Here is a 22371-nt window from a genome sequence, read left to right as displayed (position 1 = left end):
ACATAGGTTATGTAATTTGATCTCTATAGCCCCATGAGTCTGTAGTACAGTAGAGGAAGTTGAGGTTCAGTGAGGTTAACTGATTTGCCAAAGGTCGCTTTGACAGTTTGGAAAATTATTAATGGATAATAAACCAGAAATTTAGAGACTCCAAATCGTTTTCCAGAAAATAATTTATTGTGTATTTCTTCATGTGTTGTGGGCAATTCTCTTTTTCTATTCTGTTCATTTTATGTTTTGATATTATTATTATTATTATAGGAAATTACAAATGGTTAGTTTTAAATTATGCAGTTTTATAAGCACTATTTATAAATAAAACATATAATCATGTGCATTATATAATGGACTGCAATAAAAAAATGACAAGTAGAATAAATGAGTTGAAGAAAGGATGGAAAATATTTTTTGTGAATAAATTATTTGATCCAAAAGTGTTATATTTTCATCATGAACAAAATTTGTCTGCAACCTATGAATGAATGATTGTTATTGGTATAAGATTTTCATGCATTATATGTTAGCTAATTATATGGGAAAAACTTGATTTTAAAAGAAGGACAATGATTTTGAGAAGTAATATTTATCATTTTACTTAACCTTCACCACATGCTTTGACTCTTCTACTATGGATTTTTTAATGACAAATATAACATACATAAATAAGTGCACAAACTGTATAGAACTCAATGAATTTTCATAAAGTGAACACACACGTGTAGCTAGCTACCAGACCAAGAAATACATCATTGCCATCACCCAAGAGTCCTCCCCTTGCTTCATCTTACTAATTACCCTCCCTGAACAAAGTTATTGCTTTTCCTGAGTTCTATAGTAGATTAGTTTTACCTGCTTCTGAGCTTTATATAATTGAAATAATATAGCAAGTAGCTGTATTTATTGTTTGGTTTATTTTTTTCCACATTATGTTGGTGAGAATCATCCAGATTATTGCTTATAGATGTAGTTTGTTTATTCTCACTGCTCTATAGTATCTTATTGTCAGAATACGTTACATATCCAATCTACTATTGATGGTCATTTCAGTTGTCTCCATTTTGGGGCTCTTATGAATAGTGCTACTATGACCATTCTTGTACATGTCTTTTAGGGGATAGATAGTTAGAGATAGATAGATTGATTGATTAATAAATAGATAGCCTGATAGGTTTCATTGGGTATAAATCCAGAAGTAGAATTGTTGAATTATAGGATACACTTATATTTATCAATACTGCCAAACAGCTTTTCAGAGTGGTTTTACCAATTTGTTCTACCGTCATTTACATATGAGAGGTCCAGGTGCTCCACATCCTTTCCAACACTTGGCATTATCTATTATCTCATTTTAGCTATACTTGAATGTAACCCGTGGTGGATTTTTCCAGCTTTATTGAGGTAGAGTTGGCAATTAAAAATTGTACAGCTTGATGATTTGATATACATATACACTATGAAATACTCATCACAATCAAACTAATTAACATATCCATAGCTACCTTTTTCTTTCTGTTTTTGGTTTTTTTGTGTGTGTGTGGTGAGACACTATCTTATGATCCAGGAATCCCACTTAGGAATATATCCAAAAAAATGAAATCAGGATCTTGAAGAAATGTCTGCATTCCAATGTTTATTTCAGCATTATTCACAATAGCCAAGATATGGAAGCAACCTAAGCACCAGTCAACAGATGATTAAAAAACATGATATACATATATCTATATATAGATATATATAATTCAACCTTAAAAAGAAGGGAATCCTGCCATTTGCTACATGGCAGGTATTAGACAAAGTGAAATAAATCAGATGCAGAAAGACAAATATGTGGAATTTAGATATTTGGAATCTAAAATAGGCAAACTCATAGAAGCAGAGAGTAGGGTGATAGTTACCTGGGGGAGGGAGAAATGGAGAGATGTTGGTTAAGGGGTACAAAGTTTTAGTTATGCAAGATGGATTAGTTTTGGAGAGCTCATGTACGAGAATGTGACTATAGTTAACAATATTATATTGTATACTTGAAATTTGCTAAAAGAGCAGATCTTAAGTGTCTTCACCAAATTTTTAAATGTGAAAATCATTGCCCCTACTTTATAGATGATAAAACAAAGATATATCCAAATTAAATAGCAGATCCAAAATTATGCAGCTAAAGAAACAGAATCAATACTGTCACTCAGCTCTATCTTATCACATAGTCTTTGCTGTTTCCTTAAAATATTTTTATTATTTACTTCAACAAGAATAAATTGAGTGCCAAATATGCTGGACTTCCTAATAAGCACTGATGAGGAACATGTCTTTGTGAGCAAAAGCTTGCAGTGTATAGGACAGGAGCAAGAAAAACCATCATGACACAAGGCAAAGTGCATTAAATACACTTTGGGAAAAAAAAGTAAATACCATGAGAAGCTAAAGGAGGGAAAATTCACAATAACCTGCAATAACTGAGAAAAGCATTTGCCATTATTTTATTGGATAGAGAATTAGAGAGGACAGTTGAACAAAGTACAATTTGAGGGTTAAGAGGTGTGAGCATGTCGAGGAATTAGTATGTGATGAAAACACTGTTGGCAGTGATAGTCAACCATGAAGGAAATATAACATTTTATCCATACAGCCATCAAATTCCCTAAATTTCTGTCTCCTTATTCCTCGTGATACTTATATCTAAAGGAGAATGCCATTCAAATAGGGGTGGGATGGGCCAAGACTGTCACAGTTAGAGGCTGGCTAAGAACGAAGTGTCTCATCTTGTGCAGTGACGGAGCCTAAGACTGATGGGAGAATCCAGAACCTGAGTAGGTTATCAGTGGTCTAAGTGCAGAGAGAAGAACAGGAAGAAATACGGAAGAGGGATCAAGGTAGAGTATGAAGCTATGAAGTTGGGAATCAGCGAGAAGAATTCTGGAGAGAGTAGATTAGAATCAGAGGGATGGGGAGAGATTGAAAAGGGTCCTGAGTGCTGGTCCTGAGCTTAAGTCGTGTTCCATTATTCACTCATCATCTGGAATGAAATGGGTGGGTGATCCAACTTTCCAAGACAAGGCTAGGGTGAATAGGCATTTGGAATGTGAGAAGAATTGGTCATATAATGACTTGTACAATGCTAGAACAACAACAAGTTGTGCAAATGCTGCTAAAAAAGTGAGTGCTCAAAAGTAATTTCAAAACACTATCAAAGGTCATATTCATATTCTGCTGAAATTAAGGTCAGTTTAAGTTGAACAAATTAAAGATTTGGAAAGATTTTAGAGTAATAAATGTGAAAAATAAACCTAGCATTTCACATACTTACACACATGATGTGCATGTGGGTGTGTTTCTGTTTCATCAACAAACATTTATTCTGTAAGCCTTGCTATGTACCTACATGGAACTGAGCACTCAGGATTATAGATATAAGTAAATACTATTCATGAGATGCAACATGACTACTAGTTAGTTTTACAAAAGGAAAAAGAACCCTCCTTATACTAGTTATTTACTCTGCTTTCATTATATGTCCTGGATTGAGATAGTCTAGGATTTTGTCACCTTGTCTCAAAGGCTGCCTATCTCCATTACACTTTAGAGTTATTATCATTCTGAACATAATTTTTATAACCTCAGAACCTCTTCTGAATATATGTGATTGCCCAAGTTTTTGCCAAAGATTTTAAAAAATATATGTGTATATGTTGTTTTAGCTATAGTAGGAACAATCTATGTAGGATAAAGCTTAACTTATGGCATAAGGTCCTGGATGCTGGAGCAGATATAATCATCTATGACAAAAATACAGAATTAAATGTCTAGTTACATGATTGATTGTATTTTTCTTGCTATAAGAAAAAACTTAATAATAATGCATTGGAGTTTTTGTAAAACTTCTATAAGCTTACAGCATGCTTTCATATCCATCCTCTTATTTTCCTTAAAATAACTTAATTTGCAGTTGAAAATATGAAATTCAAAGAAGTTTAACCACTTTCCTAAAGTCACACAGCTATTATGTATGGATCCAGAAGCAAAACCCTGATTTTTCTACTCCAAGTAGAGGACTCCTGATTTCTCATTACACAAATAGAGTGATAATAGCAAGTATATTGTAAATTCTTTGATGCCCAACTTTATACTGAAATTGTGAACATATTGTAAAGGTTGCACTTAGAATGACTGTCCAAGCTGGCTCAGTGTTCTTAAGGTTTTCCTCCCCATTTCTAGGAAGTTGGCCGTGCCCCACACAAGTGCCTGCACTAAGCTTTTGCCATTTTTTTTCCTCCTGAAGTGTTTTTCCCTGGCCGGGTATTATCAATTTCCTAATTTCTGAATTCTGACTCTGCATAGTCCCTTTAACATATTAATGGGATACTTCACTTGACTTTTTATATCTGATTATCACCTGGATGCTATATCTGGGATCCCCATTCGCCAGCTCAGAATTTCAAGGCTCAGTCCTTACCTAATGCTATTCCAGGCTTGTGCTCCCAGGACTTCAGTCCCTGCCCAATTTTCTGGACTTTCGCTCTTCTAGGAGCAGACTTTAAACAATTGTGAAGCTAAATGGAAACCTACGAGTTCACTATTTATTAAATAAAAATATTATTTTCATATGTATAAAAGACAGCATAGTAATTATACCTGGTGGGCATGGTTGTGATGATAGCTTGCCTCCAATCAACAGCTTGGTACCAAAATTAGGCTTGGTTAAGTAGTAAGGAAGCATTGTGTTGCATTGGAAAAAGTACTGAACCAGCAGCCAGGGGCCAGGGTTCTAGCCCAGGGTCTGGATCTGCCTCTAATATACTATGACTCACAAAACAATTATTTAACTATCAAGGGCTTCTGTTACTTTGTTAAATAAGGGCAGTAAGCAGCTTTCTATCTACAAATTTTCATATTTCTGTGAGGTATACTTATAAGTAAATAGGTATTACACGTATGATAAGATGTATTTATACACACAATTCCTTGCCCCATATATTTCTCCCACCTTCTATTATGAGGTCTGAAGTCTTATATGTAGAATTTATTCATTGAACTTTGAAGAGTCCCTTAACATCTAGAGTTCATTAATATTGAACTAGACCTAGAAACAAAAGCTTTGAGATTATTTGGATTAGTTTGTTTTAAAAAGTATAACTAGTAAAATCTGTGCTAAATTTTAGCTTTTTCAGATCTTTTTAACCTAGTCCTAGAAGGAAACCAGAACTTTTAGGTTATCTTATAAATTTAATCAGAATCACTTTGATTCCTATACTTGGCAATGGTTAAACTCTGTCCTAATAATATTGAGACAAGGTCATAGGAGAGCCCATTGTTCAGCACACAGGACCATAATTTAGGATTTTTGTGTTGCCAGACGAGGAGTATGCAGTAGTTTCATTTTTTCCCCTTACTTTCTCTAGTTACTTCATTTATCTGATTCCTCATTTTTTATTGAGAAATAATTCACATACCATAAAATTCATGTTTTTACACTATATGCTTCAATGGTTTTGTTCATATAGTTGTGCAGTCTAATCCCAGGACACTTTCGTCTCTCCAAAAAAGCCATCACTTCCCATTTACCCATCTCCTCAGCCCTTGGCAACCACTAATCTATGTTTTGTCTCTGGATTTGCCTATTCTGGATATTTCATATACATTGGATCATGCAACATGTGACCTTTTGTATCTGGCTTCTTCCACTTAGCATAATGTTTTTGAGGTTCATCTGTGTTGTCACATGAATCAGTACTCCATCCTTTTTAATAGCTAAATAATATTTCATTGTATGGATATATCACATTTGTTCATCCATTGATAGATGTTTGAATTGTTTCCACATTATGAATAATGCTGATATGAATATTTGTGTACAAGTTCACACGTGGAGATATATTTTCAATTCTCATATGTACGTACCTGGAAGTAGAATTGCTAGATCATATGGTAACTGTATGTTTAACCTTTTGTGGAATTGCCAAACTCTGTCCCACAGCTGCTGCATTATTTACATTTTTACCAGCTAGTTATGAGGATTGTAGTTTCTCTAAACCCTCAGCAACACTTTTTATTGTCCATCTTTTTTGATATGGCCATCATAGCAGATGTGAAATGGTACCACATAGTCAATTGTTTCTTTGGTTCTTAAGCCACTAAGTTTACTTAAAACTGAGAGTATTCTGTGACATATTTTTATTATCAGTATAATTATTATTATTGAAATATTATTATTACTATTATTATTATTATTTTAATGGGTACAACCACCTTTCCATCTCCCGTCCCATATTTTTTGTCTCATTTTTTTGGGTCTATAACTTTTGAACCATTTAAAATCAACAGAGTCCTTTCAGCAGTTTCTTTATCCCTGAAGACCTTCATCCGTCCCCACAGATGCATCACCGTAGCTCCCTGGAAATGAAACCAGGGGATTAGTCTGCAAGAATCACCTCCAAGGACATGGTTTCAACAGCTTTAGTCCCACATACTCCTCAATAACTTAACCCCAGGTGTAACTGCATTAAATCACTGGGGTCTTTCATTGAAAGGGTTACAAGGAAGAGATTCTTCTAGCACTTAGTGAAGACGGCAGTGACTATTGTGAATATGTTTGACATGTAGGATTCTTCTTTACTTATAGCTGAGAAGATGCTATCACATTTGTTTTTCTTCTGCTTTTCTTTGAAGGGGAGGAATTTCTTCTTTCCATGAAATACGTTTTGTTCATTTGACATGTTAGGATTTGATTTTATTGTATTGATTATAAAATCTCATTGTAAGTCACTGAACAAGACTCAGGCTGAAAAGGTGAACTTGAGAGGCAGTGATTGTGAAGCAGTAAATGTGAGTTCTGGCACTGATGCAGTAATTTTGCTGTTGTTGTTTTACTTTGTATTAATCATATAACCTTTTGGTTGTCTCACTTATCAAATGGTGAAGGTGAGGTAGAGGACTTTTAAGGTTCCTTCTTGAACTAAAACTCTCATATTTTTCACTGGAGATCATACAGTATAGTAGTAAAATTTTTCTACTACTTTTTCCTGATACTTTTACCTGAAATTTTAATTACTAAGTAAAAAAACAAAAAAAGTTTCAAAGAAATTAACAGGAAATTTACTGACGTTAAGCAAAGAGGTAGTATACTAGTGATTTTATGGAACAAGCTTTGAGTATTTCATAGATTTGTGAACATATAGGGTAGTCCCTTCAAAAACGTCTGCTGAGCCTGTGTGTGCTGTGATTGTGTTATATTTTGATTCCCTGGGTTACATTTTACATGCTAAGGGCCACAAAAATGCACAATGGCTATTTTCTTAAATTTACAAAACATTATACTGAGATCAGAGCTTGGACATGGGCACAGTCTTGAGTGATATTAACCGAAGAAATGATTCAAGCCTGACAGTTGTGTTCTATGGAGTAAGGTTGTTTAGAAAGGAAATCTCGTTTCTTGATTTTATATGATAAATCTTTAAACCAAATGCTAATAGAAATTATGTGCAATTATTTCTCATTTTTTCTTAACAGAGGACCTATATTTCAGGCTCATTGGATTTAAATATTTGCTGATTCATTATTAAATCCTTTCTCTCTTCTGTATCTCCTTCTTTTTTTTTTTTTTTTCTGCAGGATGTTTTCACTCCAGAATGCAAATTTAAGGAATCTGTGTTTGAAAACTACTATGTGATCTATTCTTCCACACTGTACCGTCAGCAAGAATCAGGCCGAGCATGGTTTCTGGGACTCAATAAGGAAGGTCAAATTATGAAGGGGAACAGAGTGAAGAAAACCAAGCCCTCATCACATTTTGTACCAAAACCTATTGAAGGTACAAGACAAGCTTCTTTTCTTTAGACCCTGACCTGTGTGTTGATGCCAGTTCCGCTCCTTTTCCTTTCACTCAGTAGATTGTTTGTCATGCAACAGATCAGAACAAAGATTCAGAAAACACAATAGTACCTCTTCCTATCAAAAAATAAAATTCCATTAAAAATACTTGACACTTAGAAAACACTGCTTGAATATAGAGGCTAGCAAGTTCTTGAAAGTAGAAAAATAGTGGTAGTGACCATTTGGAATGTAATTTTCTTCTTTATTGAACACAATAATTTAATTTCTCAGGCTACACTCTTGAAAAAACCAATAGTACTATTATAATGCTTTAAAGTTTTTACAAGTCTTTTAGAAATATGTTTATATCCTAATTTCTACATCTTTGTGAACAAATCTCATAATATAATGTATTAATTTTTATTTGTATTTTTTAAGGAAAGAAAATAATATTCAATTTACTGTGCTAATAAATATTAGTTTTAAAATTTTATCCCTCTCAACTGAGCCTGTAACTTCCCCTCCCGTGATCATTTAATATAGTGTTCATTTATTTCAATTGATCAGTGGAATAAATAATTTTATGCTGAGGAAACCCATTTTTGGCAACTTGTTCCCTAAGCAGGATGAGAATCTCCCATTGAGGTGACCACATTTACTGTATTCAGTCAAGCGTTTTAATACAGGCTAAGAAAGCAGCAGTGGAGTGGACATTTACCAACATAACACTCTTCTCTAAAAGTCACATTATAATCACTTAAGACGTTAGTTCAGCTTCCTCATCCAAAGAAATGAGAAAATTGAGGCAGTGCATTGCTATCCTGTGATTTAGCCAGGCTTACTGTCCCCTAAATATCTATAAGTTATGGTCAAGTCCACCAGTGTAGGGACACAGTGCCTGCTGCAGATTACCTATGACTGAAACAGTCAGCAAACATTTGTTAAATCAATAATATGTTCAAAGCACTGGGCGGAAATGTGACATTCAAAGCTCCTAGTCTTTCTCAAGCCTCCCCTCACACCCTGTGCTTTTAACCACACAAAACAGAACTTTCTTCTGTTCTACATTTTTACTACTTGTAATACATTTTTACTATTTTGAGCTTTATATACGTTTTTTTTTTTTGCCCTTCTGTCCTCAAAATTTCCATTCATGTGCCTGGAGAATGCCTATCAGTCCTTGTAAAGAATTAATTCAAGAGTTAATACTTCTATGACGGCCTCCCTGACTTTCTTCAAGTAGAATTAAATATTCTGTCACCTTATTATTGTATCTTGTTCTCTCTTCTAGAAATTATCACATTGTATTAAATTCACCTATTTACCACTCTGTCTCTTCTTATCCATAATTAGATCACTTGTTAAATGACAGAATGTTTTATTTTTCTCATATCTCCTTGTATCTTGTACAATACCTGGCATATCATAGAGAGATATCCAATAATCATTGTCAATTGAATAAGTGAACAAGTGAATGAACAAATGAACACATAGGTAAGTATAAAAACAAAGAAGAACTATATTCTCCAGGAAACTTTATAATATTCTTGGAGATATGAAGTATGTTTACTAATGGCAGTAGTATAATGTAAAAAGTGATGGACTAAATGTTGCCTGAAATGATATTGGGATTTATAGAAAGAGCCAGCACTTCCACCAAAAGGAAGATATTGGAAAGTTGATACTGAAACATACCTTCAGGGCTAGGTCAGGTTCAGAACATTTGAGATGAGAGGTGGGCACTAGGTAGACAAAAACACTCCAGGTGCAGAGTGAGTAAACTATTAAAACTATTGCACCATTTTTATTTGTGCACTTAAGTTGATTTTTTTGTTGTTGTAATAAAAGTAGTGCATGCTCATTAACAATTTTTGGAAAATTCAGGAGAGTATAAAGGAAAAGTAAAAATTCCTTGTGTTTTGTTTATTCCTTTTATGAGTAATGCATTTCATACTAAATCCCTCCCCCGCCGACCCCCCAAAAGAAGAAACTCCTGTAACCTACCCTCCTGATCATGACTTCTGTCTGCATTTTGGCTAATCAAGCTTCTTCTTGGGTCTGTATGATCATGTACATATTTCTAAGAGAAATGTATACAATTACCGTGTTCCGAGTTTGAGAGCTGCCTTAATTCTTCATATTTGCTGCAATTCAGTACAAATGTGGGAAAAGGAAATCAGACATTCCTAGTTGTATATGTTAGAAGTAGGTTTGGTTGTGTACAACACAAAACCCATGTTAAGAGCAGTTTAATCATACAAAGTTTTATTGTCTCACAAACCAAATCTAAAAACCTGCTGTCCAGGGCTGGTTCTGCAGCTCTGCAATTGTTAGCGACCTTGGCTGTGTCCAGCTGTGAGTGCCACTCTCATTTTGTTTTTGTTTTTCAAATAGCTCTGCCTTTTTCCCGGTCCTGATGGCGATGTCATTTTGAATGTCAGGATTACCAAAATTAAGCTCCATCAGTGTGAGGATCTTTAAGTCATGCACTGGTTGCATGATAATAATAACCCACCAGCCCCTTTCCCTTCACAGCTTCACCCTCCATCCTTGTTTAGAACATAGGCAGTGTTAGTAAGGGGTTGCAAGGGCATCTATTCAGACAGATGGATGGACTTGATATTTAAACCCATTACCACGTACATTGCACATCAACCTTTATTTACCCTCCCCTGGAATTTAAGACAACAGTGCAGGCTTCACCATTCCCAGTTTTGTCCATTCAGAGCATTGTTCACACCACAAATAAGTAACTCCCCCAGATTTAATTGTCTGGATGGTGACCTCCCCCTTTAGCTTCAGATACACCAGCCAAATACTCTCTGACAAAGAACAAGAAACAAGCTCTGCCTTTTCTCCTCACTCCTCCTTCAAGGAGTTCATTGTTCAGCTCTTGCAAGTGGTTGGATATTCAGAATCTAGCTCCTTCCCCCTGAAAAGAATGTGTGCGCTTTCCAAGATTTAAGCTTCAAGAACTTAATCCTGGAGTGAGAAATACATTTCCAAAGTGAAATTAGTAAATATCAATTGCGAGCTATTGCTACAGAAATATTAAACTTGGACTGAAGGAACACCTAACCAGTTTCTACCAGTTTATTTTCTAGTGGGAAGATAAGACTAACACAACATGCACATACACTCGCACACATTTAGGACAGTTACAGATTACCCTTTCTGTCTGTTAGAACTGTTGTTTCAAGCTAATAGAACCTAACTGAAGTCTCAGGAGTATATAATGTAGATCATTGGTTCCCAAACGTCAGCATCAAAACCATCTGGAGTGGTTTTAAAAGCTACCAATTCTCAGATCAAATCTCCAAAGGATTCTGATTTTATTGTCCAAGTTATTTTGATGGCAACCAGGTTTGAGACTCAGTGTTCTAAACTGAATTTGGTGTTTCAGTGCCCATTTTGATCCAGTCTGGCCATAGGCCATTATTTAAATGTATTCAAATTAGTATGATCTATATATTGGACTAAGCCTAATCTAATATAGAGTAAATTGTCACTCTGACACCATGGAATTAAATATATTAAACACATTAATATATTTAATTACCTTTCCTACTGCTATTAGGTTGGTTGTACTTTAGTGCTGGGTAAATTCCTATGCGGAGTTAGTGGAGGTAATACCAACTATTGTACCACATTGATCACTAAGAAAGAGTAACTTGATATTAATCCATTAGTCAAGGATAAACAAATGTTTAATTCTTCTAATAAAAATTTTACCAATGATTTGCTAAGTAATTTTGCAAAAATAATTTTTTACTTCAACCTAGGTAATCTCTGGAGATGCAATTGATCATAAATTCCATATATTTCACAGGAATAATGTGAAGATTGGCATTGTAAGAAAGTTGGATCTCTCAAATCTGCCAGATCAATGCAAAGAGCCTTTTTCATTTTCCCTTGGAAATTGGGCATCGTGTTACTGTGTTATGTACTAGAGAAAGGCTGTGAGGCGTGGTATTGAATAAAGTATTAGAGACAATGAAAATTGAATTTGGAGGGAAAATAATAATCTCTTCAAAACCTATGTACTAAAACACCAAAGAAGTGAATAAATCAGGAGTCCTGATTTTGTAAAACTCCTATCAGGAAGATACTAATGGCAATTTTTTTTTTTTTTTTTTTTGTATGCGGGCCTCTCACTGTTGTGGCCTCTCGCGTTGCGGAGCACAGGCTCCGGACGCTCAGGCTCAGAGGCCATGGCTCACAGGCCCAGCCGCTCCGCGGCATGTGGGATCTTCCTGGACCGGGGCACGAACCCGTGTCCCCTGCATTGGCAGGCGGACCCCCAACCACTGCGCCACCAGGGAAGCCCTGGCAAATTATTTTGATGTTTTTATTTCATTTAACTTGAAAGAGAACTAGACGGTTTGTTTTCCAAAATCCTCTTTTGGACCGAAGCATACTAAAAGACAAAAACAGAAAGATGGAGTAAAAACATACTTTTGATGTTCTTGAATGTTTCTATTACAGAAAAGATAATAGCAGCATCTCCCTCTCCACCTTTTGAGTTTGGGATCTCTGCCAGCCTGTGACACCTTCTTTCCCCAAACCAGTTAACTCATTCAAAGCAGCTTTTTCCTGGCTTTGAATTTAGTCTTTAATAAAGCCCTCCTACCTCTCCCTGACATATTCTTCTTCTATATCTATCTCTTGCACACAAATACTGCTTCTGATCTCTTTCTAAATGAAGATATAGATCTTTTTGTTCACAATGTCTCTTAACTCTTTATAATAAATATTTACGGCATACTGGGTGCATCCTTTTGACAATACATTCTGAACCAGCACATAAAGTTCTGCTACAGTTCCAAAAGGGATTCTATGTGACATTAATTAAGATGTGAAATTGCTTCCTGTTAATTTCCCACACCCTTCCCTGATCTGCTATTAAGACAGTTAAATTTCTTTAATGGTCCATTAACTAACAGAGCAATCTAACCTTTCCACTTGGAAATTACAGAGGGCCAAGGAAAATTTGATTAAGTTGGTAGTAATAAAAATATTAGTCATATTTCATTCTTCTTTGATGGAAACTGATAGAGCATGAAGATTCTTTTTTTTGTTTTGTTTTATTTTTTATTTTTATTTTTTTCAATTGACAAGGAAATTTAGTTATTTCTGAGATATACATTTTAAAGTAATAACTAGAATTATGACTTATAACATTATACCAGAACATATAAGATTTTTAGAAATTTCATGTAATGTCTGAAACGTTTATATTAACATATTTCCATACAAATCACCCAAAGAAAGTTTAGTGTTAGTTGTTTTTGTTTGTTTGTTTGTTTTTATACTGTAGGTTCTTATTAGTTATCAATTTTATACATATCAGTGTATACACGTCAATCCCAATCGCCCAATTCATCACACCAGCATCCCCACCCACCGCGGTTTTCCCCCCTTGGTGTCCATACGTTTGTTCTCTACATCTGTGTCTCAACTAGCATGAAGGTTCTTTATAAAGTGTCATTTATGAGTTTTATTAGAAACTGGAGTTAACTTGCCTCCATTTGGAAAACAGAATCTGTCAGCAACAACTACAACTGCCCTCCACTCAAGTTTTCCAGCTCTCAATTCCAGTGTAATGTTGACACTTAAAGATTTACACCTAGTTCTTCCATAACTATCAGAATTTTCCATTTTTAAATGAGTTACAAGAATCCAGCAGTAATATAAAAGTAATCATTAGTAGCAGTTGTACTACTTTACATTTGGATGATTTGTTGTTATTTTCAACATTCTTCCTTAACAGGGGTATCATTTGATAGTCACTGACATTTGGAAGGATGCAGATTAAAATTTCCAACTTGAAACATCAGGAAACTGAGTTTAACAGAGGTTACATAACTCACCCAGGTCCATTCAGCTAGAAAGAAGCAAAACTAAGACAAGAACTATAACCGTTAGCAAATACTGCTAGAGCGTCCAGCAAGCTGGTGAATGAGAATGACCATTGGGATTGGAACATACGTTCAACAGCGACTTGACTGGAGTGATTTCAGTGACGTAGTGGGCACTAAGTCTAATTGGAGTAGATTCAAGTTATAATAGGAGGTAAAGAAAAGAAGAAAATAATATTAAATGACACTTCTGAGGAGTCCTGTTATAAAAGGGAGGTAGAGAAATGGGGCCCAAGGTGGAGAGAAACACGGTGGTTGCATGGTGAGGTTTATTTGTTTAAAACTGTTACAACGTGTTTATAGACTGATGGGAGAGAAGTGAAAATTGGTATTATAGGAGAGAGGGTCACTGAATAACACTGACCAGCGGGCATGGGATCAAGGACATACATGGCAAGGGGAGGGCTAGATTTAAATAGAAACAGGAAGAGTTCAAGCACTTTAACAAGCAGGGAGCCAGAACATGTATGAGCAGATGTGTGAGGGTTGGTAACTTTTGTGGTGGAAATATGAAAACTTTCTCTTCTGCATTTCTTTTCTAAGGGAAATACAAAGCATGGGAGTTTATTGATGAAAAGGAAGGAAGGAAGGGAAGAAAGGAGGGAAGGATAAAGGGAGAGGGAGAAAAAGAGAAGAAAAGACAAGAAGAGAAAAGAAAAGAAGGCAAGCCTATTACCTGAGCCTGAGGAGGGTCTGAGGCAGTTTTCAAAGTTTGAGGAAGGAAGAGAAGTATGGAATAGTCACTTGGGAAGAATGAGAGAGGAAATTGGGTAGAAAAGTGTAGTAGGACTCCACAAACTGCTGAGCACCCTAGAGGTTTGGGGTCAAGACTTTGACTGAGACCAAGCAATTAAGTGTTGTTTTTCTCCAAACTCTTTAAACTATTTGGCTATACCCTTAGGGCAGGAACCCTGCAGCTAATCACACATGAATTTGAATGCAGATTTTGCCTGTGTCAGTGCACTATGAACAAACTACCCATTTTGCTCTTCAGTTCCCTTAACTGTGAAAGAGGTCAATTAAAGTATCCACCTTTTAGGGTCATTTAAAATAAACTTACTGTATATGAAGTGCAGATGTTTAGCAAGTGCTCAGTTAATATGAGCTATGATTAAGAGGACAGTGGCTACTTAGAAGGAGAATACCCCGGGATGGTACCTGAAACCTGATTTATTATTGTTTGATTTATAAATAACAGCAACCCCTGAGATGTCACTTTTTCATACTTTGAAGAAAGGCATTATTTTAGTTTAAGTTTTCCAAGAGAAATTTATGATAACTAACATAAACTGATTGTTGAACATTAAAAGTTGCAAACAGGGCATCTGAGTTATTATAATGACAAGGGATGTCTGCCTATTCTGATAACTGCATTTGCAGCAGAGGTACCAGTGAAAGAATATAATGGAAAAATAATAAGTGGAAAGCTTGCCCTGGAAAGACCCATAACTAATCTTACAAAGAGAGGATGGATTTATTTTTAATAAGACTTCAAAGCCCAGTGATATGTATTTGGTCCTTTTCTTTTCTAATGGCACAATCTTGCATTTAAAAGTAAAGCAAAAAAATAAGTTGAGCAAATACCATATATTATTACAAGGTTGGTAGCTTATGGTCTTGTTATGACCAAGTGTAGCATTTTATTTGATAACAGGACTGCAGGGCTTTCTATAGAAAAATGGACCACTGCATCTCAGGCAGCTGTGAAAATGACAGCCTTCACTACGCCAAGTCACTAAGTCACTAGGGTCCATCATACGAGTGTGTTCCGTTCACATTAAAGCGGTGAACTGGGGATTCCTAGCGGATGCTATGTCTTAAGGTAATACATAACGTTGGCTGTGTTATTAGAAATCCGCGCTTGTCCTTGTGTCTGCAAATGAGGAAGAATATTCTCTCATGAAATCTCTACCTCATTCTTATTCTGAAAGCTGGGATAAATCCCCCTGCTTCAATATACTATAAATCAAGAAAAGTCAAAACATGAATAAAAGGAAACATTCAGAAGAAAAAGAAGAAGAGAAGGCAGAAGAGGAGGGGGGGGAAGAGGAAGAAACGGAAACATATATCAGAATAGGGGAAAAATAGAAAACTGATTTGAAGAAAGAGATCTAAAGAGCCATACAGCAATACTTCCCTTTTCAGAGCATTATCTCCTTTTTACCATTTATCCCAAACTATTATGATACCACATATGTTAGAAGAAGAAAAATATTTATCTCAAAAACATTCTGTGGGCTGAAAAAAAGAGCAAGTATATTTTTTCATACTTTAAAGGGGAAAGAGGGCAAGAAATAGGATCAGGACAATCCAGAAGAGCCAAATGAAAGAGATACAACGTTGTGAATCATGAAAGTATTGCATTATCAGGACACTGAACATTCTTGAAATTTGGATATTGAAACTTTGTGGCAAAGATAGTATAAAATTAAATCAGAAAGAAACACAGTTAGAAACCAGTTCCATACCAACAGCTGGCCATTAAATCATGCCCACTGAAAATAAAGCCTGTATCACAAGTGGAGCCCACAAGGTCCTGAATGAGAAATAGAGAGTTATATCCCAAGTTCCCCTCACTGGATTGGTTTCCAGTTGTTAAATCTGCAGTGGCACTGAATCTGAGTTTCTGTGAAACAGGTCTGCGGAGCTGGGCGGACAAGAATGATAGGGAGTTGGATTTTTTGTTTGTTTTTTCACTTTATTCTCAATTTGGAAATTACTCCTCATCAAAATAACTAGAATATCAAACTTTGCTCTCATAGCTATAGTGCCCCAGAATGCATAAAACAGAGCACTTGGGAAGAAAATATTCAAGGATTTTTTAAAACTTCTAAAGCATTGACTAAAAACTCTATTTTCTAATGAAATAATAGCTTATAGTAAAAGAAAGTGATGGACAAGCCCCTACTTAAATACCATTTTAGTCCTTTGAACTACTGCAAACCAAGAGACTAGGGTTCTTTGCAATTACTAATAAGGAACTTATTAATGGGAAGAAAAAAAACTTAATCTTGTATGGGACAGCAATAATTTGAGAAGCACAATTTAGGAGCTATAGAATTTATACAATTGTTGAAGATCAGAACCTCGACAGTTCCCTGGAAATGTTTCTTAAAGGTTTCTCAGAATTGCTTAGTAGTATATGATTGGAAATTAATCCCAGAACTCCAAATTCTAGTATTGGTAGCTGTAAAAGAATTGCAATTAATTTGTACTGTACAGTATACAGGAGTCTCATATGCGGGATTAGTAATTCTTGATTTATCATCTGTTGTTTGTTTAGTCGTCTTAAGTGCTAAGCTAAATTGCACTTCCCCCAAAACAAAAGGATAACCATTCTCAACATGTTAGTTAGCTTAACAAAGAGAGCCCCACTTTTCAATTGCAGTCAGAGTCATGGTATTGGAAATGTGTTAGATGTTGAGTACAGTCATCCCTCAGTATTTGCAGGGGATTCGTTCCAGGAATCCCTGTGGATACTAAAATCTGCAGATGCTCAAGTCCCTTATATAAAATGGCATAATATTTGCATATAACCTACACGTCCTCCTGTATACTTTAAATCACCTCTGAATTATTAATAATACCTAATACAATGTAAATGCTATGTAAATAGTTGCCAGAGCAGGGCAAATTCAAGTTCTGCTTTGTGGAACTTTCTGGAATTTTTTAATTGAATATTTCCCAACCTGCAGTTGGTTGACTCTGAGGATGTAGAACCCACAGATACAGAAAGCCAACTGTATAGGAGATAAGCAGCTAGTCTCATACATCATGGCGCCCAGCTAAGTTTGTTCCTAAGAAATTAAGACGGTGTTTGCAAGGCACCAGAACAACTCATAAAAGTTTGAAACGCTGCCAATGATTTCTTATGTAATCTATGCAGTAAGATTCAGTTTGATTTTTCTTGACTACCCTGACTGGCTATGAATGTCATGTAAACATAGTTAGACATTTTTCTAGATAGAGATTGAATAAATACATTTTTCCCTATACACTCATATACTTGATGGACATATTATTAACTGTTCATTCACTAACAAATCAAGGCTGATATGTATCAGGATCATGGCTTAAATCTTCTGGCCTGGATTCAGGAGGTCTGATTCAAGTTGGCCCTGTCACTCTCATCCCTCGCCACCTCTCAGTTTTACCCCATCCTTCAACTGGTCACTGTTTCTCTTATACAACCTGCGCTTCATCCCTTCATTCTTATTTAGTAGCTCATCCATTTCTCTAAATCCTCTGCATCCTTCAAGGCTAAATCAACATCAAAGAACTATTTTATATACTCATTTCCATTAAACTTTGCTATGGCCCTTTCTACCCTGTGATTTGTGTGAATGCCTGTGCTCTCTTTCTTAGCCTTGAGCTCCTTGAGGGCAGGAATCAAGAGAGCATTTCTTGCAGTCGCCGCAGAATCTAGCAGAGCGCCTTGTACAAAGTAATTTGTACCTGTTCATAAAATAAATGAACAAATCAATGCTGAAACAAATTCATCTCTGGATATTAGTCAGCAAAAGAGTAACTGGAATTTGAGGAAAGAAAGAAATGAAAAGACAGTAATAGAATCAAAATGATACAATATTATTAATAGTTAAGCCAAGCTAAAAGGGCCAATAAATGTTTTGTGAACCAGTTCATTCCATCCAAGAAATCTAAGATACTCTGTCTCTCCTAAGTTTGCCTATGGAGGTCAGGTCCAGTCAGTTCAGGAAGTTTCCTCAACTCCCCTCCCCCTCATATAGTAATTGATATCTTTGACTCTAATCAAGACACTTCTTTTCCAGAGAACAGCAAACTTCTAAGACAGCACTGTGTAATAGAAATATAATACAAGCTACATGTGTAATTTAAACTTTTCTGGTAATCATATTTAAAAAATAAAAACAAACATATGAAATAAATTTTAATAATGTATTCCACCCAGTATATTCAAAATGTCATTTCAATATGTAATCAATATGAAGCATTATTACTGAGATATTTAATTTTTGTGTGGTCTTTGAAATTCAGTATTTATTTTATACTTCTAGCACATCTGAATTAGGACCAGCCACATTTTAAGTGCTCAATGATCACATATGGCAAAATGGATACTGTAGTAGGTAACACAGTCCTAGGATGTTCTCATCAGATTTTCCTATCCTCTCACCAACCCTGTACCCTCAGTATATCTCAATTCTCTCTTTCACAGTACAGTCCTAAGACTAATATTGTTGACTATTGGGGAATTTTTGGCTCTTCCCATGCAAATAGGACATCTCTGGCTTTAATAGTCACTTCTTTGTTTACAGCTTACACTCAGGGTGTTTGTTTCTGTGTGTGTGATTTTTTTTTAATTATGTATAATTGTTAATTATGTTGTATAAAATATACACAACATAAAATTTACCATTTTAACCAATTTAACAGTGCATTTCTTGGTCCATCCACATCTCTACAAATGACCCAATTTTGTTCCTATTTATGGCTGAGTAATATTCCATTGTTTATACGTACCACATCTTCTTTATCCATTCATCTGTTGATGGACATATAGGTTGTTTCCATGTCCTGGCTATTGTAAATAATGCTGCAATGATGGACCTAGAGTCTGTCATACAGTGTGAAGTAAGTCAGAAAGAGAAAAACAAATATTTACATTAAGACATATATGTGGAATGTAGAAAAATGGTACAGGTGAACCTATTTGCAGGGCAGGAATAGAGATGCAAGCATAGAGAACGTATGTGTGGGCACAGTAGGGGAAGGGGAGAGTGGGATAAATTGGGAGAATAGGTTTGACATTAATACACTACCGTGTGTAAAATAGATAGCTAGTGGGAACCAGCTCGGTCCTCTGTGATGACCTAGATGGGTGGGATGGGGGGAAGGTCCAAGAGGAAGATGATATATGTATACTTATAGCTGATTCAGTTCATTGTACAGCAGAAACTAACACAACATTGTAAAGCAATTATACTCCAATAAAAAAATTAAGAACTGCGATCTAAAAAACAGAAATTCTTGAGAATGTAGACAAAAGGGCAGAGGAGATAGAAAATATCACAGAGTTCAAGACATACAGAAGAAGGAGTGAGAAGATATAATACTTATCTAATTGGAATCCCAAAGGGAGAAACAATTATACTCCAATTAAGAAAAAAAAAAGAGTACATTTCAGCGCCATTGAGTACATTTCAGTGCCATTAAATACATTCCTGTGTTGTGCAGCCATTACCACCATCCATCCTCAAAACTTTTACATCTTCCCCAACTGAAATGCTGCACCCATTAAGTATTTACTCCCATCCTCCCTTCCCTCAGTGTCCAGCAACCACCATTCTACTTTCTGTCTCTATTAATGACTACTCTAGGTATCTCACATAAATGGAATCATAAAATATTTGTCCTTTTGTGCCTAGCTTATTTCACATAGCCTTAGTTCCTCAAGGTTCATCCATGTTTGTGTCAGGACTTTGTTCTTTTTTAAGGTTGAACAAAATTACATTGTATGTATATAACACATTTTGTGTATCTGTTCATTTGTTCAGCCAACCAAATGTGCTCCACCTTTTGGCTATTGTAAGTAATGTTTCCTTGAAAACGGGTGTACAAATACCTGTTCACATCCCTGCTTTTATTTCTCTTGGGTGTATATCCAGAGGTGGAATTTCTGGATCATATGGTAATTCTATGCTTGAATTTTTGAGGAACTCACCATATTGTTTTTCACAGTGGCTGTCCATTTAAAATTCCTGCCAGTTATACATATATATATGTATAACTGACTCACTCTGTTATAAAGCAGAAACTAACACACCATTGTAAAGCAATTATACCCCAATAAAGATGTAAAAAAAAAAAAAACAGTAGAAACAACAACAAAAAAAAACAAAAACAAAAAAAAAAAAAAACAAAAAAAACAAAAAAAACAAAAAAAAAAATAAAAAAATAAAATTCCTGCCAGCAATGTACAATGGTTCCAGTTTCTCCACCTACTTGCCAACACTTGTTATTTAATTATTTATTTTTATAATAGGCATCCCGAATTTGTTTTCATTACCATTTTTGGATGACATTAGGAATATTTGGTAGAGGTGAAGCCAACTTGGATCTACATTAATATACAGAAATAACTTAAACATTGGTATAAGACAGTCATTTATACTGTTTATTTGATGAACTGTTTTTCTGCTTTTATTAAAAACTTTTGACTAGGACCTCGAAATCCTATACTCCCATCTGGCTCTGCTACTACTCACCCTCTGACTTTAGGGAAGTTGCTTAGTTTCTTTTATGTTTCTCACCTACTTTATTCACCTGGTTATTGTAATTATCAAATGAGTTGGTCAGTTTACAATGGCTTTGAATATCCATTTGGGCAGGTTTTGGCACTCTCCAGCAGCATCCAGGAAAATCTTCACAATCAAATGCCAGTTCATGTTCTATACTACAATCTAGTCTCTCTGTGATCATTCAGTGCCTGGGAAGAAGTCCAAGTCCCAGTTAGGGTTAAATGTAAAATTCTATCTGTTGGTACAATTCATTAAAAGACAATTTGCCTATAAAAAATAAATAAATAAAATGACTGAAAATTCTGAAATAGATTTATCGACGGGATTAAAGGTTTATTTAAGAGGTTATGATTGTGTACATCACAGTGATTTGGGTTTACGTTTTGAGCTTATAATGCACTTTATAGAACACTTATGCCTTCTTGTTTTCTTCTTGTATTTTGTGTCATCATTTTATTATGTACCATTCAGACAGAATAGCACAGTTATGGAGTGTTAATACAACTATCAAAGGAGGTTACATTCCTGAAGAGAAGTGTTTTGTCTTTCTTTCTTTGCTTTCTAATTGGATCATGGTCTCTTAATTACATTTTAATTCTAAAACTTGATTGAGTTTCATACCCCTTTATTTGTCAGCTTAAGTTAGGTAGTATTACTGGCATCTGAGAGTCTGTAAATAACAATGAACATTAAAACCCAAGAAATTAAATTGAATCTATTGGTTTAATTACTCTTAATTTTCCAGTTATGATATATAATAAGATATATATTTCAAAACCTGGAATTTTATTACTCCATTTAATTGGAAATATTGGAAAATTAGTGATTGAGTTGTCCTAGAAGAAGAGCAAGTTGCACATTTTGCCATGACACTAGTGAGTTTTGTTCTTTTCGAAATACTGAAAAATTTTAGATGCCAGTTTGGAAAACTCTACGGGGACTTGATACTAGGATGGTCAGCAGGGTTAAGTTATTTGAAAAGCTATCTGCAATGATAATTATAATGGCAACATTTTGTGTTGTCATAACTTAAGTATTTTATGTGTAAGTGAGAAATAGCAAAAAAAAAGATAAAAGTTAAAAACAAATGTCTTGAGTAGAATCTATGATACAAGGAAACAAAAAAGAAATTGCAACAGTAAGAAATTCAGATACAAAAACTATAAACTAGGGCTTCCCTGGTGGCGCAGTGGTTGAGAGTCCGCCTGCCGATGCAGGGGGACACAGGTTCGTGCCCCAGTCCGGGAAGATCCCACATGCCGTGCAGCGGCTGGGCCCGTGAGCCATGGCCTCTGAGCCTGCGCGTCTGGAGCCTGTGCTCCGCAACAGGAGAGGCCACAACAGTGAGAGGCCCGCGTATTGCAAAAAAA

General features: G+C 35.4%; 1 protein-coding gene across 1 annotated transcript in view; it reads left to right on the top strand.

Moving 5' to 3' along the window:
* Positions 1 to 22371, top strand: part of FGF12 (fibroblast growth factor 12) — a 258440-nt gene that overhangs the window by 233370 nt on the left and 2699 nt on the right. Inside the window, exon 4 of the mRNA XM_007467805.1 lies at positions 7603 to 7801. Within this exon, the coding sequence (XP_007467867.1) occupies positions 7603 to 7801 (199 nt within the window). The remainder of the gene's footprint in view (positions 1 to 7602; positions 7802 to 22371) is intronic.

The sequence above is a fragment of the Lipotes vexillifer genome, unplaced genomic scaffold, assembly GCF_000442215.2.
Source record: "Lipotes vexillifer unplaced genomic scaffold, Lipotes_vexillifer_v1.1 scaffold228, whole genome shotgun sequence".
NCBI classification, from domain to species: Eukaryota; Metazoa; Chordata; class Mammalia; order Artiodactyla; family Lipotidae; genus Lipotes; species Lipotes vexillifer.
This window is presented reverse-complemented; position numbering and strand designations above follow the sequence as displayed.